This window comes from Saccoglossus kowalevskii, chromosome 11 (assembly GCF_978046115.1).
Source record: "Saccoglossus kowalevskii chromosome 11, keSacKowa6.1, whole genome shotgun sequence".
NCBI lineage: Eukaryota > Metazoa > Hemichordata > Enteropneusta > Harrimaniidae > Saccoglossus > Saccoglossus kowalevskii.
The window spans coordinates 13,267,808-13,285,875 of record NC_140651.1 but is presented as its reverse complement, the minus strand read 5'-3'; the positions used below and the strand labels follow the sequence as shown (position 1 = coordinate 13,285,875).

Sequence of the window (18,068 nt, the reverse complement as noted above, 5' to 3'; positions counted from 1 at the left end):
ACTAATTAACCAATGGCTGCTCGTAGCCCTCAATTTAAATGCCCAGCAAGAACCAATGAAATTTTTTAAATATTATTTTTCTCAGGTGCTCCCTGTTTGAGGGCGTAATCACCTGGGTCAGAGGTGAGACCAACATGTGGTCTTTTGTTTACTACTTAGCGGCTGTGTACCTGTGGGTTTATTCTGTGTGGTAATGGATGTTCTAATCTTGGTGTTTTTCCAGTGATTTCTCTTGGTGCAATCCAAATACAGTAGGTGTGTCTTGTTTACCTGAGATTTGCAAGAGTTTGAGCTGGCCAACATGTTAGTTTTTTTCATATGGTTGATTACTGGCATGTTGATTTCCCATTTTTGAGCCATATTTTCAACTTTCTTCGTCATTTTCATATAGCAATCTTGTCATATGTTAACATTGTCGTCTATGGAAATTCAATTAGTGGTATGAGCCCTGAAGTAACAGTTTGCCTAGGACCACCTGAGGTTGTTGTTTTAACCATAATTATGGCTCTATTCACTGGAATTTAGTCATTTTTGGCAGATCTCATCTTACATAACCAAAGTTTACTTTGACCTAATTATTATAATTTTTGACCTCTCCTGACCTTGCATAGATCTGATAATTATGAGGTTGTGTGTTCAAGCACACATTTCATGAGATCAGCTCCATTGATTTGGCAGGTATAGTGCAAAGTAACTGGGAATCTTTTTTATTTTTATTTTACCACTTTTCTTGCTTTGTATTCAACCTTTTAGACACAATGGAGTAATTTTTTATCCAGAAATGTTATATTTTGCTATGCGTTTCACCCATTTCTGTCAATCTCTTATATCTTGGTTGAAGATTTTGAAAATTTGTAATTCGGTATATTTTTTGCCCTAATCTTATTAATTGGCTGTGGTTGGGCTGTGGTCTGTAAATATAAATGTTTTTATTAAACTGGTCCAAAAATTTTATTCATTCATCAATGAATTATTCATGTCACCACTAATTTCAATGGCTCTAGGAATTCTGAGAAAAATGCTTAACCCCATTTTATGGGTTTTTTGTCTTATTTTCACATTATGGCAGACAAACTTAACAATTTGTAGTGCGGTCATTTCTAATGTACCGTATTCAAAGTTTAATGAGGTCAAAATCCCAAATATTTAAATAAATTCTCAAAATTGTGTTGTGTATCTTGTCACTGACAGGAGATTTGCATACTGTCAGTATATTAGCCAAGTAGTACAACTCTTTCAATTTCACAATTATTGCTCTTTTCTCAGAATTTTTGTGAATAGTTAGCTAATTAATCCCATCTTGAGTTTATTATTGAACAGTGCATGTACCCCCCCCCCCCCAATTAATCAGAAATCCTGTTGATTTGAATTTAATTTGATCAGGGATGTGTAATACAAGTATTTTATATTTAGATCCTTTTCTTGTTTGTATATTTTTATTTTTATTTCTTTTTAAATCATAAAATTGTTTCGTTGAACTACTTTTTTTCACATAAGATTTGATTAAGTATTTTATGTTGAGCAAATTCTATGTGTGGCCATGGTAAATCAAACCACTGTTGTGTTTTGGTATATCCAAGGTTGCCCGTCACAGGTCTCCGGCCTAAATGCAGATACCGTGGAATTGTTTTTTTGTTTTTAATTAATTGGAGAAATAATGAGCTGATGAATTGAGACTTTTGATTCAGTAGAATTTTTTTTTTTTTTTAAATTATAGTGATAAACTACTTTTAATTGTCATTATTCTATGTATTATTTCTAGAAATTAATTAAAATTACTAATCATGCCAAACGTTGGTCTGTACTTGTTTGTGGTGAATGAGAACATTATATTTTACAGTACTGCATCTAATAATCAGGCTTATATTCATTGCCTACCATCTATTTTGGTGTTATGCTGAGTGTGTATGTTGCCACTTTCTACAACTAATTGTCTGGGTATAGGGCGCCACCAAGTGGTAGATTTTGATAAATAACTCCCAGGGTTTAAATTTTGGGGATTTTTTTTGCATGGGAAATTACTCGTCTAATGATATTCCATCATATATAAGATCAACAAGAACTTTATTAAACCTTCTTATTTCTCTGAAGGTCTCATGCCACTAATTAACCAATGGCTGCTCGTAGCCCTCAATTTAAATGCCCAGCAAGAACCAATGAAATTTTTTAAATATTATTTTTCTCAGGTGCTCCCTGTTTGAGGGCGTAATCACCTGGGTCAGAGGTGAGACCAACATGTGGTCTTTTGTTTACTACTTAGCGGCTGTGTACCTGTGGGTTTATTCTGTGTGGTAATGGATGTTCTAATCTTGGTGTTTTTCCAGTGATTTCTCTTGGTGCAATCCAAATACAGTAGGTGTGTCTTGTTTACCTGAGATTTGCAAGAGTTTGAGCTGGCCAACATGTTAGTTTTTTTCATATGGTTGATTACTGGCATGTTGATTTCCCATTTTTGAGCCATATTTTCAACTTTCTTCGTCATTTTCATATAGCAATCTTGTCATATGTTAACATTGTCGTCTATGGAAATTCAATTAGTGGTATGAGCCCTGAAGTAACAGTTTGCCTAGGACCACCTGAGGTTGTTGTTTTAACCATAATTATGGCTCTATTCACTGGAATTTAGTCATTTTTGGCAGATCTCATCTTACATAACCAAAGTTTACTTTGACCTAATTATTATAATTTTTGACCTCTCCTGACCTTGCATAGATCTGATAATTATGAGGTTGTGTGTTCAAGCACACATTTCATGAGATCAGCTCCATTGATTTGGCAGGTATAGTGCAAAGTAACTGGGAATCTTTTTTATTTTTATTTTACCACTTTTCTTGCTTTGTATTCAACCTTTTAGACACAATGGAGTAATTTTTTATCCAGAAATGTTATATTTTGCTATGCGTTTCACCCATTTCTGTCAATCTCTTATATCTTGGTTGAAGATTTTGAAAATTTGTAATTCGGTATATTTTTTGCCCTAATCTTATTAATTGGCTGTGGTTGGGCTGTGGTCTGTAAATATAAATGTTTTTATTAAACTGGTCCAAAAATTTTATTCATTCATCAATGAATTATTCATGTCACCACTAATTTCAATGGCTCTAGGAATTCTGAGAAAAATGCTTAACCCCATTTTATGGGTTTTTTGTCTTATTTTCACATTATGGCAGACAAACTTAACAATTTGTAGTGCGGTCATTTCTAATGTACCGTATTCAAAGTTTAATGAGGTCAAAATCCCAAATATTTAAATAAATTCTCAAAATTGTGTTGTGTATCTTGTCACTGACAGGAGATTTGCATACTGTCAGTATATTAGCCAAGTAGTACAACTCTTTCAATTTCACAATTATTGCTCTTTTCTCAGAATTTTTGTGAATAGTTAGCTAATTAATCCCATCTTGAGTTTATTATTGAACAGTGCATGTACCCCCCCCCCCAATTAATCAGAAATCCTGTTGATTTGAATTTAATTTGATCAGGGATGTGTAATACAAGTATTTTATATTTAGATCCTTTTCTTGTTTGTATATTTTTATTTTTATTTCTTTTTAAATCATAAAATTGTTTCGTTGAACTACTTTTTTTCACATAAGATTTGATTAAGTATTTTATGTTGAGCAAATTCTATGTGTGGCCATGGTAAATCAAACCACTGTTGTGTTTTGGTATATCCAAGGTTGCCCGTCACAGGTCTCCGGCCTAAATGCAGATACCGTGGAATTGTTTTTTTGTTTTTAATTAATTGGAGAAATAATGAGCTGATGAATTGAGACTTTTGATTCAGTAGAATTTTTTTTTTTTTTTAAATTATAGTGATAAACTACTTTTAATTGTCATTATTCTATGTATTATTTCTAGAAATTAATTAAAATTACTAATCATGCCAAACGTTGGTCTGTACTTGTTTGTGGTGAATGAGAACATTATATTTTACAGTACTGCATCTAATAATCAGGCTTATATTCATTGCCTACCATCTATTTTGGTGTTATGCTGAGTGTGTATGTTGCCACTTTCTACAACTAATTGTCTGGGTATAGGGCGCCACCAAGTGGTAGATTTTGATAAATAACTCCCAGGGTTTAAATTTTGGGGATTTTTTTTGCATGGGAAATTACTCGTCTAATGATATTCCATCATATATAAGATCAACAAGAACTTTATTAAACCTTCTTATTTCTCTGAAGGTCTCATGCCACTAATTAACCAATGGCTGCTCGTAGCCCTCAATTTAAATGCCCAGCAAGAACCAATGAAATTTTTTAAATATTATTTTTCTCAGGTGCTCCCTGTTTGAGGGCGTAATCACCTGGGTCAGAGGTGAGACCAACATGTGGTCTTTTGTTTACTACTTAGCGGCTGTGTACCTGTGGGTTTATTCTGTGTGGTAATGGATGTTCTAATCTTGGTGTTTTTCCAGTGATTTCTCTTGGTGCAATCCAAATACAGTAGGTGTGTCTTGTTTACCTGAGATTTGCAAGAGTTTGAGCTGGCCAACATGTTAGTTTTTTTCATATGGTTGATTACTGGCATGTTGATTTCCCATTTTTGAGCCATATTTTCAACTTTCTTCGTCATTTTCATATAGCAATCTTGTCATATGTTAACATTGTCGTCTATGGAAATTCAATTAGTGGTATGAGCCCTGAAGTAACAGTTTGCCTAGGACCACCTGAGGTTGTTGTTTTAACCATAATTATGGCTCTATTCACTGGAATTTAGTCATTTTTGGCAGATCTCATCTTACATAACCAAAGTTTACTTTGACCTAATTATTATAATTTTTGACCTCTCCTGACCTTGCATAGATCTGATAATTATGAGGTTGTGTGTTCAAGCACACATTTCATGAGATCAGCTCCATTGATTTGGCAGGTATAGTGCAAAGTAACTGGGAATCTTTTTTATTTTTATTTTACCACTTTTCTTGCTTTGTATTCAACCTTTTAGACACAATGGAGTAATTTTTTATCCAGAAATGTTATATTTTGCTATGCGTTTCACCCATTTCTGTCAATCTCTTATATCTTGGTTGAAGATTTTGAAAATTTGTAATTCGGTATATTTTTTGCCCTAATCTTATTAATTGGCTGTGGTTGGGCTGTGGTCTGTAAATATAAATGTTTTTATTAAACTGGTCCAAAAATTTTATTCATTCATCAATGAATTATTCATGTCACCACTAATTTCAATGGCTCTAGGAATTCTGAGAAAAATGCTTAACCCCATTTTATGGGTTTTTTGTCTTATTTTCACATTATGGCAGACAAACTTAACAATTTGTAGTGCGGTCATTTCTAATGTACCGTATTCAAAGTTTAATGAGGTCAAAATCCCAAATATTTAAATAAATTCTCAAAATTGTGTTGTGTATCTTGTCACTGACAGGAGATTTGCATACTGTCAGTATATTAGCCAAGTAGTACAACTCTTTCAATTTCACAATTATTGCTCTTTTCTCAGAATTTTTGTGAATAGTTAGCTAATTAATCCCATCTTGAGTTTATTATTGAACAGTGCATGTACCCCCCCCCCCAATTAATCAGAAATCCTGTTGATTTGAATTTAATTTGATCAGGGATGTGTAATACAAGTATTTTATATTTAGATCCTTTTCTTGTTTGTATATTTTTATTTTTATTTCTTTTTAAATCATAAAATTGTTTCGTTGAACTACTTTTTTTCACATAAGATTTGATTAAGTATTTTATGTTGAGCAAATTCTATGTGTGGCCATGGTAAATCAAACCACTGTTGTGTTTTGGTATATCCAAGGTTGCCCGTCACAGGTCTCCGGCCTAAATGCAGATACCGTGGAATTGTTTTTTTGTTTTTAATTAATTGGAGAAATAATGAGCTGATGAATTGAGACTTTTGATTCAGTAGAATTTTTTTTTTTTTTTAAATTATAGTGATAAACTACTTTTAATTGTCATTATTCTATGTATTATTTCTAGAAATTAATTAAAATTACTAATCATGCCAAACGTTGGTCTGTACTTGTTTGTGGTGAATGAGAACATTATATTTTACAGTACTGCATCTAATAATCAGGCTTATATTCATTGCCTACCATCTATTTTGGTGTTATGCTGAGTGTGTATGTTGCCACTTTCTACAACTAATTGTCTGGGTATAGGGCGCCACCAAGTGGTAGATTTTGATAAATAACTCCCAGGGTTTAAATTTTGGGGATTTTTTTTGCATGGGAAATTACTCGTCTAATGATATTCCATCATATATAAGATCAACAAGAACTTTATTAAACCTTCTTATTTCTCTGAAGGTCTCATGCCACTAATTAACCAATGGCTGCTCGTAGCCCTCAATTTAAATGCCCAGCAAGAACCAATGAAATTTTTTAAATATTATTTTTCTCAGGTGCTCCCTGTTTGAGGGCGTAATCACCTGGGTCAGAGGTGAGACCAACATGTGGTCTTTTGTTTACTACTTAGCGGCTGTGTACCTGTGGGTTTATTCTGTGTGGTAATGGATGTTCTAATCTTGGTGTTTTTCCAGTGATTTCTCTTGGTGCAATCCAAATACAGTAGGTGTGTCTTGTTTACCTGAGATTTGCAAGAGTTTGAGCTGGCCAACATGTTAGTTTTTTTCATATGGTTGATTACTGGCATGTTGATTTCCCATTTTTGAGCCATATTTTCAACTTTCTTCGTCATTTTCATATAGCAATCTTGTCATATGTTAACATTGTCGTCTATGGAAATTCAATTAGTGGTATGAGCCCTGAAGTAACAGTTTGCCTAGGACCACCTGAGGTTGTTGTTTTAACCATAATTATGGCTCTATTCACTGGAATTTAGTCATTTTTGGCAGATCTCATCTTACATAACCAAAGTTTACTTTGACCTAATTATTATAATTTTTGACCTCTCCTGACCTTGCATAGATCTGATAATTATGAGGTTGTGTGTTCAAGCACACATTTCATGAGATCAGCTCCATTGATTTGGCAGGTATAGTGCAAAGTAACTGGGAATCTTTTTTATTTTTATTTTACCACTTTTCTTGCTTTGTATTCAACCTTTTAGACACAATGGAGTAATTTTTTATCCAGAAATGTTATATTTTGCTATGCGTTTCACCCATTTCTGTCAATCTCTTATATCTTGGTTGAAGATTTTGAAAATTTGTAATTCGGTATATTTTTTGCCCTAATCTTATTAATTGGCTGTGGTTGGGCTGTGGTCTGTAAATATAAATGTTTTTATTAAACTGGTCCAAAAATTTTATTCATTCATCAATGAATTATTCATGTCACCACTAATTTCAATGGCTCTAGGAATTCTGAGAAAAATGCTTAACCCCATTTTATGGGTTTTTTGTCTTATTTTCACATTATGGCAGACAAACTTAACAATTTGTAGTGCGGTCATTTCTAATGTACCGTATTCAAAGTTTAATGAGGTCAAAATCCCAAATATTTAAATAAATTCTCAAAATTGTGTTGTGTATCTTGTCACTGACAGGAGATTTGCATACTGTCAGTATATTAGCCAAGTAGTACAACTCTTTCAATTTCACAATTATTGCTCTTTTCTCAGAATTTTTGTGAATAGTTAGCTAATTAATCCCATCTTGAGTTTATTATTGAACAGTGCATGTACCCCCCCCCCCCCAATTAATCAGAAATCCTGTTGATTTGAATTTAATTTGATCAGGGATGTGTAATACAAGTATTTTATATTTAGATCCTTTTCTTGTTTGTATATTTTTATTTTTATTTCTTTTTAAATCATAAAATTGTTTCGTTGAACTACTTTTTTTCACATAAGATTTGATTAAGTATTTTATGTTGAGCAAATTCTATGTGTGGCCATGGTAAATCAAACCACTGTTGTGTTTTGGTATATCCAAGGTTGCCCGTCACAGGTCTCCGGCCTAAATGCAGATACCGTGGAATTGTTTTTTTGTTTTTAATTAATTGGAGAAATAATGAGCTGATGAATTGAGACTTTTGATTCAGTAGAATTTTTTTTTTTTTTTAAATTATAGTGATAAACTACTTTTAATTGTCATTATTCTATGTATTATTTCTAGAAATTAATTAAAATTACTAATCATGCCAAACGTTGGTCTGTACTTGTTTGTGGTGAATGAGAACATTATATTTTACAGTACTGCATCTAATAATCAGGCTTATATTCATTGCCTACCATCTATTTTGGTGTTATGCTGAGTGTGTATGTTGCCACTTTCTACAACTAATTGTCTGGGTATAGGGCGCCACCAAGTGGTAGATTTTGATAAATAACTCCCAGGGTTTAAATTTTGGGGATTTTTTTTGCATGGGAAATTACTCGTCTAATGATATTCCATCATATATAAGATCAACAAGAACTTTATTAAACCTTCTTATTTCTCTGAAGGTCTCATGCCACTAATTAACCAATGGCTGCTCGTAGCCCTCAATTTAAATGCCCAGCAAGAACCAATGAAATTTTTTAAATATTATTTTTCTCAGGTGCTCCCTGTTTGAGGGCGTAATCACCTGGGTCAGAGGTGAGACCAACATGTGGTCTTTTGTTTACTACTTAGCGGCTGTGTACCTGTGGGTTTATTCTGTGTGGTAATGGATGTTCTAATCTTGGTGTTTTTCCAGTGATTTCTCTTGGTGCAATCCAAATACAGTAGGTGTGTCTTGTTTACCTGAGATTTGCAAGAGTTTGAGCTGGCCAACATGTTAGTTTTTTTCATATGGTTGATTACTGGCATGTTGATTTCCCATTTTTGAGCCATATTTTCAACTTTCTTCGTCATTTTCATATAGCAATCTTGTCATATGTTAACATTGTCGTCTATGGAAATTCAATTAGTGGTATGAGCCCTGAAGTAACAGTTTGCCTAGGACCACCTGAGGTTGTTGTTTTAACCATAATTATGGCTCTATTCACTGGAATTTAGTCATTTTTGGCAGATCTCATCTTACATAACCAAAGTTTACTTTGACCTAATTATTATAATTTTTGACCTCTCCTGACCTTGCATAGATCTGATAATTATGAGGTTGTGTGTTCAAGCACACATTTCATGAGATCAGCTCCATTGATTTGGCAGGTATAGTGCAAAGTAACTGGGAATCTTTTTTATTTTTATTTTACCACTTTTCTTGCTTTGTATTCAACCTTTTAGACACAATGGAGTAATTTTTTATCCAGAAATGTTATATTTTGCTATGCGTTTCACCCATTTCTGTCAATCTCTTATATCTTGGTTGAAGATTTTGAAAATTTGTAATTCGGTATATTTTTTGCCCTAATCTTATTAATTGGCTGTGGTTGGGCTGTGGTCTGTAAATATAAATGTTTTTATTAAACTGGTCCAAAAATTTTATTCATTCATCAATGAATTATTCATGTCACCACTAATTTCAATGGCTCTAGGAATTCTGAGAAAAATGCTTAACCCCATTTTATGGGTTTTTTGTCTTATTTTCACATTATGGCAGACAAACTTAACAATTTGTAGTGCGGTCATTTCTAATGTACCGTATTCAAAGTTTAATGAGGTCAAAATCCCAAATATTTAAATAAATTCTCAAAATTGTGTTGTGTATCTTGTCACTGACAGGAGATTTGCATACTGTCAGTATATTAGCCAAGTAGTACAACTCTTTCAATTTCACAATTATTGCTCTTTTCTCAGAATTTTTGTGAATAGTTAGCTAATTAATCCCATCTTGAGTTTATTATTGAACAGTGCATGTACCCCCCCCCCAATTAATCAGAAATCCTGTTGATTTGAATTTAATTTGATCAGGGATGTGTAATACAAGTATTTTATATTTAGATCCTTTTCTTGTTTGTATATTTTTATTTTTATTTCTTTTTAAATCATAAAATTGTTTCGTTGAACTACTTTTTTTCACATAAGATTTGATTAAGTATTTTATGTTGAGCAAATTCTATGTGTGGCCATGGTAAATCAAACCACTGTTGTGTTTTGGTATATCCAAGGTTGCCCGTCACAGGTCTCCGGCCTAAATGCAGATACCGTGGAATTGTTTTTTTGTTTTTAATTAATTGGAGAAATAATGAGCTGATGAATTGAGACTTTTGATTCAGTAGAATTTTTTTTTTTTTTTAAATTATAGTGATAAACTACTTTTAATTGTCATTATTCTATGTATTATTTCTAGAAATTAATTAAAATTACTAATCATGCCAAACGTTGGTCTGTACTTGTTTGTGGTGAATGAGAACATTATATTTTACAGTACTGCATCTAATAATCAGGCTTATATTCATTGCCTACCATCTATTTTGGTGTTATGCTGAGTGTGTATGTTGCCACTTTCTACAACTAATTGTCTGGGTATAGGGCGCCACCAAGTGGTAGATTTTGATAAATAACTCCCAGGGTTTAAATTTTGGGGATTTTTTTTGCATGGGAAATTACTCGTCTAATGATATTCCATCATATATAAGATCAACAAGAACTTTATTAAACCTTCTTATTTCTCTGAAGGTCTCATGCCACTAATTAACCAATGGCTGCTCGTAGCCCTCAATTTAAATGCCCAGCAAGAACCAATGAAATTTTTTAAATATTATTTTTCTCAGGTGCTCCCTGTTTGAGGGCGTAATCACCTGGGTCAGAGGTGAGACCAACATGTGGTCTTTTGTTTACTACTTAGCGGCTGTGTACCTGTGGGTTTATTCTGTGTGGTAATGGATGTTCTAATCTTGGTGTTTTTCCAGTGATTTCTCTTGGTGCAATCCAAATACAGTAGGTGTGTCTTGTTTACCTGAGATTTGCAAGAGTTTGAGCTGGCCAACATGTTAGTTTTTTTCATATGGTTGATTACTGGCATGTTGATTTCCCATTTTTGAGCCATATTTTCAACTTTCTTCGTCATTTTCATATAGCAATCTTGTCATATGTTAACATTGTCGTCTATGGAAATTCAATTAGTGGTATGAGCCCTTTAAATGCCTAGCAGGAACCAGCCCTGTTTGAGGGCGCGATCACCTGGGTCAGAGGTGAGACTAACATGTGGTCTTTTGTTTACTACTTAGCGGCTGTGTACCTGTGGGATTATTCCGTGTGTATTTGGATGTTCTAATCTTGGTGTTTTCCCAGTGATTTCTCTAGGTGCAGTCCAAATACAGTAGGTGTGTCTTGTTTACCTGAGTTTTGCAAGAGTTTGAGCTGGCCAACATGTGTGTTTTTTTCATGTGGTTGATTACAGGCATGTTGATTTCCCATTTTAGAGCTATGTTTTCAACTTTGTTTATTATTTTCATATAGTAATCTCGTCATATGTTAACATTGTCGTCTATGGAGTTTCAATTAGTGGTATGAGCCCTGAACCAATATTTGATGTGGAACCACCTGCTTGACTTATATCTCTCCCAAATTTGTAATTTTAGTTGGAATTGAAACTTTTTTGGTTGAAATAATATTTAATAATTTGTGATTTATTTTTACAATATTTGACCTCATTTGACCCCATTGACCTCTATTAATCATGGATGACATTTGGCGAAAGCACTATTCTGACAAAGTTAATTTGAACTCTAGGCCAGTTGAAAACTTATTGGGCTGCATCATTTGGAGAGGGTATATAAAATCAAGCAGGGGGACACAATATGGCACCATAAGAGTGAGATTTCCTGGCTCTAGAAAGTGGAGCACTGTGCATGTCCACAGACTACAATACATGCTGTACCACAAGACATTTGCTGTCGGTGGGAGAGATGTATCACATCTGTATCACAATAGCCTGTGCGTGGCCCCAACTCACATCTCACTGGAACCCCGAGGGGTTAACAATAGTCGAAAATTTTGCCATGGCAACCAGAGGTGCATTGGGCACAATCCATACCCACCATGTATTTTATAAAAACAAATAGTGGTGGAGGGGGGGTATTCATTCTTTCTTTCTTTCACTCACTCTGTCCATTCATCTCGCTTTCAAATATGACAATATCTGTGCTCTGATAACTGCATTTTATTTTTTCATGGTCTTGCTGTAAGTATGGTCAATTATTTTACATTTCTCAGTTAATTTATATTGATTTTTTTTTACAGGACTGTACATTTAAATACATTCCTTTAACATAAGTATTTTGTTTTTCTGAGTTCTTTACTTTATCGTATAAATCAAATCTTGCTTTTCTGAGTTTTCCTCTATTTATTTTAAATTTTTTAGATTTCTGTCTTTTTGCATGTCTCTCATTTGTTAATTTGTTCTCGCTCTAATGACTTAATTAAATTTTTGTCCTTGGCCAACGGGGCGCCAATAGCCTCACATTTTTTAAGTACAGAATTTGCACTTCCAGTGTTCAGATCATGAATAGCACTATGAATTCTAGGTGAAAAATTTCTACTCCAAGTAATGCTCCTTGGATTTGTTTTTGAATAACTACAGTGCACAGCTTCAGTTTTTTGTGTGCTTGTCATAAATTTTGTTTTTTCTAGTGCACTTGGACCAAGTCGCATCCAAATTATTCCCCGTAATTGTTCTTTGTCTGTCTCAGACATATTCAGTTCAGTGTCAAGCGATAAAAATGATTTGTTCCATTTATTGCGTTTCCTACCTGTGCAAACAAATGAATATTTTCTGCACATTTCTCCACAGTTCCTACTATAACATTCAACGATGGCATCAACAGTGAATGATAATTTATTTTTTATAATTTCCAGACATCCGCAATACTGCTTGAAAGCCTTTGTGTGTTCTGTATTGCATCTGGCAACCAGATCATAGGCAAAGTGATTTTTAAGTTTATCCTTAGATGCTCTTGTCTTCCCAGGAAACATAGTAGCAGAGAAGGCAGTATTGCCTATTTTTTTTCTTCATTCCACCACACAGGTGTCTAATGTCTATCAGGTGATCAACCGGTTCATGCTGTGTCATTTCAATGCCATGGTGACCTTTACTGTCCCCATCGGAAGTGAAATGGCTGACAGTAAATTTCTGTAAATTTATGACCTTGAAATGGATGCCACCTGATGATCCTGGCAGTTCTTCAGTTACTGGATATTATGTTGAAAAGGATGACTTTACTACCGGATGGTCTCAAGTTAACAGACAACCTATTCCTGATACTGAATATACTGTGGCTGACCTGACAGAAGGATCTCGTTACCATTTTAGAATTGCTGCTGTGAACAAAGCCGGTGTAGGAAAGTACAGTGACTCATCATATCCTGTTGTTGCTGAGCAAGTGTTGGGTGAGTTTTTTAAATCATGCTTTTGGAGTTGTTTTTTAACATGATTGCTTAAAATTGTTACAGAAAACAAACCTGATAATATTCATGTAGACATGAACTGTTTTAGTGATTTCTTGTCACTTTTGACAAAATGGTGGCTATTTTTGAAAATTATTCCGGACACAGAACCTGAACATAGTTGGAGCAATTGGACTTCAAACTTTATACATCATAGCATGTGTATGCGCTAATTTTGTCATCTGGTGAAAGATGCTTTACTGCCGATTGTAAAAATACACTAAAATCAGGCATTTTTACATGCATATTGTCAGATTTTCTTCAAAATAGTTGGAGGGAGTAACCATTATAGGCGGTTTATGCACAGTTCAACACTTTCAATTACAAACCTTTCCCAAGATGGCCATTTTGATTTTGACAAATGTATATATATATTGGATATGCCTGCAGCAATTCACTTCTGTACCTGTGTATATATATATATATTTAAGTACTGTATTGTATCAGCTTGCAATGTGGTAATACAGAGTTGTTATTCTCTACGGGGACTGTGCCATGTCGTCGCTTGTCTTCATTCTAATTTTTTGTATTTTTTTCATTCCAACAATAAATGTACAGGTGATTCTAGTGCATGCTCTTCTGATGAAATTGGGATTGGTGTTGAAAATGAAAGCAATGATACCACTAAGACAGGTAAATATGATGAAAATAAGGGAGTGCTGTGTATGCCCCTTCTCATGCTGTAATACTCTAGTGAATGGAGCTTTCTTCATTTGCATATTCGCTTTCATTCACAGCCTCACTCTTGTCAGAAAATAGATTGTAACTTCATCTTACTTCATCAATATGGATAAAAAACAGAACACAAAATCAATATTGCATTTCTTTGCAGGCATACTTTAGGAGAAAATGTCACAGAGTGGGCTTGTGTATGCCGATTGAATATAAAAGATAACACCATCAACATTTTCGATTAGATTGAAAACGGTGAATTTTTTTCAAAAACCCTTGGAAGGTTGTAGACGATAGACATACACTTACGGAAAATGTAGATCCACATTAGACGTTTGTAGATCTACAATAGATCTACTATAGATATACATGAGTCGATTTCAAGTATTTGTAGATGAGTTTCATTTAAACATTATATGTAGATGAAGTTTGTCCACAGTCATCTACAGGTTCATCTACATTAGTCTACTAAAACGTTCATCTACAAAATTGTCTCCATTCATCTACAAATAACTCAGACAAATTTTTGCATAATGAGATAAAGCATGATGGGAAAATATGTTTTTTGCAAATTTGACAATATATTGACTGATTTTTGAAAGTTTGATTTGCAAACATGATCGGTAGAATAATATGAATTGCATAGTATGTAATTTGGGTATTGTACTGCAGTTGTGAAGCTGATACACGAGTTTGATCAGTTGGAAGCATTAGAAACCTGATGCAGTTTTTTGCTGACGTGGCATAAGTAACAGGCTCAATGATCCAGTGTCTTAAGATCATATCTTTAACAGGATTGTGATCACTGGCTCTTGAATGGTACAAGCCTTCTCGGCCATTTCAAAACACATCCTTCCATGAAGGATGTACAATAAAAGATTACTTTACTTTTTAATATCCACAAAAATCAGAGATTCATTTTTTCCTAATTCAATGTAATCTACACTCATCCACAAACTAATCTTCCCTCATCTACAAATACATCTACATTAGTCTACACTGCTTCATTATGTATTCACTAAAGTAGATCTACTGTAGATCTACAAAGTCATCTACATTTGTCTTTTGTAGATGAAAATTAGATCTACTTTAGATGAGCTTGTAGATCTACACGTTTGGTAAGGGTACTGGCAGGATAGGGGTATGGAAAATGCCCACTATTTGTACCACTTGTGCAAGTCATAGACAATAGTCTAGCTGGCGGGGTAAGAGTTAATTTGCATATTTACGGATTTTTGCTCTGCTGATATTACAAGAACTAACAGTAAGCTTAAAATCAACCGTAAAATGATAAGGGACAATTGCAAGATCTAATTAGGTGTTGGTATCAATCAGCAGATATCTAATTAGTGTAATTTGCATATGACCAAATTCTTGTTCTAACAAAAGATTCAATAGTTTCGGATGAAATCCAGCAGTGAAGATACTAGGGTTTTCAGCATATATCAATAGTTTACACAATCAGCATTTGTATCGATCTGTACAACATGAACACTTTCTAAAATCTCTAATTTTTATTATCATCTTTTTTTCAGATACTTTAAGTCCACTGGAAAAGTTAAACAAGTGGCGAACTTCTATACTTGAAGAAGGTCGACCAGTATCTATTTACTATGATCGAGATGCACGTTACCCTCTGCGTCAATTAATTGGGATATATAAACAAGGTTTGAATTTAAAAATTCATCCCATGGTTCATTTCATCTCGGGGAATGAAGAGGAACTTGCTGTTGATACCGGTGGTCCACGAAGAGAGTTTTTCCACTTGAGCATGAACACGGTTTTGACCAATCAAGAAGAACCTATGTTTGAGCGCCAAAGAAAGCATCTTGTGCCTATTAATAGACAGAGTGTAATGGCTGAAGAACTATTTGAACTTGTTGGTAAAATGTTGAGTCACTCCATATTGCATACTGGCTGTGGTTTGAATGGCATTGCAAAACCAATCATACACTACATTATATATGGTGACATTGATTTGGCTGCAAATAAAGTAGTGATGGAAGACATAGCTGATGTGGATTTACAAGAGACACTTAAAAAGGTGTGTATTGAAATTTAGTGTTTAGATGATGCTGCATCGTTTGTGTGGATATAATGATGTTGTTTTTAAAGCCTCACAACTCCGCTCAAGGATAATCCTATTGTATATTAAGGAGTGGGTCTGGATTTGATGTTATCTTGAGCGCGGATTGTCCATGGAATGTTTGGGTGGGTGGGCGGTAGAGAACATGCGAAAGTGTCTGGCCCCATGCCGCACCACAACATCGTAGGTGATGACTTAGTGTGTTGTGTTTGGTTTCACAGGTTCTGGATGCAGATGTAGATGAGTTGAAGCAGCTTGGGCCAACCCTTGTTGATATCCTTTCATATGTAGGTGCATCTCATTATGAAGTGACCACTGAGAATAGAAATGTTCTTGTTTATGAAGTTATGCAACATAGCGTATTGCTGTCACGCAAAATACAGATGGATCAGCTGAGAAGAGGGCTAAATTACATGGGACTCCTTAAGGTCATTGCAGATGAACCAGAATTAGTAGATATTGTTTTCCCAGAAGAAAACATTATAGCTTATGATGTTCTAAAGAACAAGGTAGAATTGAGAGATGGTGAAACTATTGATAATGAAGACAAAGAAAAGAATTTCGCATTCTTCCATAAGTATCTTGAGCAAAAATGTGAAAGCCAAGGTAAATATAATTGTTTGTCTCAGTGATTTGTTTTGAATTAAAAGTAGTTAAGTAATACATAGTGGCACATCTATGTATAGAATTCTCTATCCACCAATTTTATGTGAAGAGTATAGTGCAAACTCACTCCCTTTGACAACTCACAATCATGTTTGTCCTAGGGAAGTGCATATATTAGACTTTGGAAATCACAAGCATTTACAATTGTAATCGCAAATGAGTATTCGGCAGAAACACCTAACTTGGTTGATAATAATAAGACACCTGGTTCCTACCCATCACCTCCTACCCATCATTCTCCGACAATCATCCTCCAGAATTTGAAACTATTCCGAAATTCAAACTGTCAACAGCTATTTTAGACTTTGTACCATAATTTAGTTGGGTTGTAAGCAGTGGTAAAGTGTGTGTTATTGTGTGTGTCTATCTATAATAATAATAATGTTTATTCAACCTTCGTATCGGCAGCATGAAAAACGGTGGCAGCTGTTACTCAGTGGGTGGTCTGAGGGGTAATTCTGAATATTGCAAATCATGGCTGGGGTTACTTTGAAATATACATGCATGCATTGAGTTAATGTGTTATGTACTAATTACATCGTGTATGTTTTAATCAATACATGCCATGGTCGCACCTTTTACAATAGGTAAATTAATGTATGCATATAATATTTAACACTCAATTTCGATGAAGACAGTGATTTGTGAAATTACAGTGATGTTTCTGTTATACTGACAGATGCTGAACATGGAGATGAACCAACCATCTATGATGTTCTGATGTTCATAACAGGTTATAGAAGCATTCCACCAAAGGTATTTGTCAAGTTTAGTAATAGTACCACCGTGAAACTTCCTGATCCAGGTGTATGCACCGAGGAAATAGTACTACCAGTGTGCCATGCAACATATAATGATTTCAAACATGCTTTTGATACTACTGTAAAATGTCAAGGTACAGGTTATGGGCGATACTGATATGAATCAAAGTGAAAACTTAATTGCTTTAAAATTGATATATGCTTCTTGCTTCTTGTTTGCGATAGATGTCATTGTTTATGGCAGTGGTACATTTTCTTAGTGTTTGTTGGGGTGCATAGCACCAGTGATAGAGAGACTGTAACACTATGTATGTTAGTGATATATTTTTTCTGTTTTTGGGTTGGGATGAATTTCCAAGATATCTATATTATAGTTGTGTCACCAAGAAAAAGTTGTTAGGCAGTTGTATATGCTCTCTAACTGAGAATATGCACAATCTTTGATTGTAATTAGTTAACATATCAACGGCTAAAAGCACCATGTGAAAATGGTTGCCAGCAGTCTTGATCACTGAGGTCAGATATATTGGCTCAAAACCCTGTTGACGTGTTGAATCATAATTATTCATTATATAAATCCAAAAAAATACAATAAAGATCCACAATGGCATATTTTTTCATAGAAT

At 34.3% G+C, this 18,068-nt stretch overlaps 1 protein-coding gene across 1 annotated transcript in view; it reads left to right on the top strand.

Annotated features, from left to right (window-relative positions):
- Nucleotides 1-12,823: 12,823 nt before the first annotated feature.
- LOC146736208 (uncharacterized) overlaps nt 12,824-18,068 on the top strand; it is a 29,269-nt gene continuing 24,024 nt past the window's right edge. The window contains 5 exon segments of the mRNA XM_085505782.1: nt 12,824-13,200; nt 13,816-13,890; nt 15,465-15,973; nt 16,237-16,621; nt 17,361-17,437. Coding sequence (XP_085361908.1) covers nt 12,954-13,200; nt 13,816-13,890; nt 15,465-15,973; nt 16,237-16,621; nt 17,361-17,437 — 1,293 coding nt within the window. The 5' untranslated portion in view covers nt 12,824-12,953.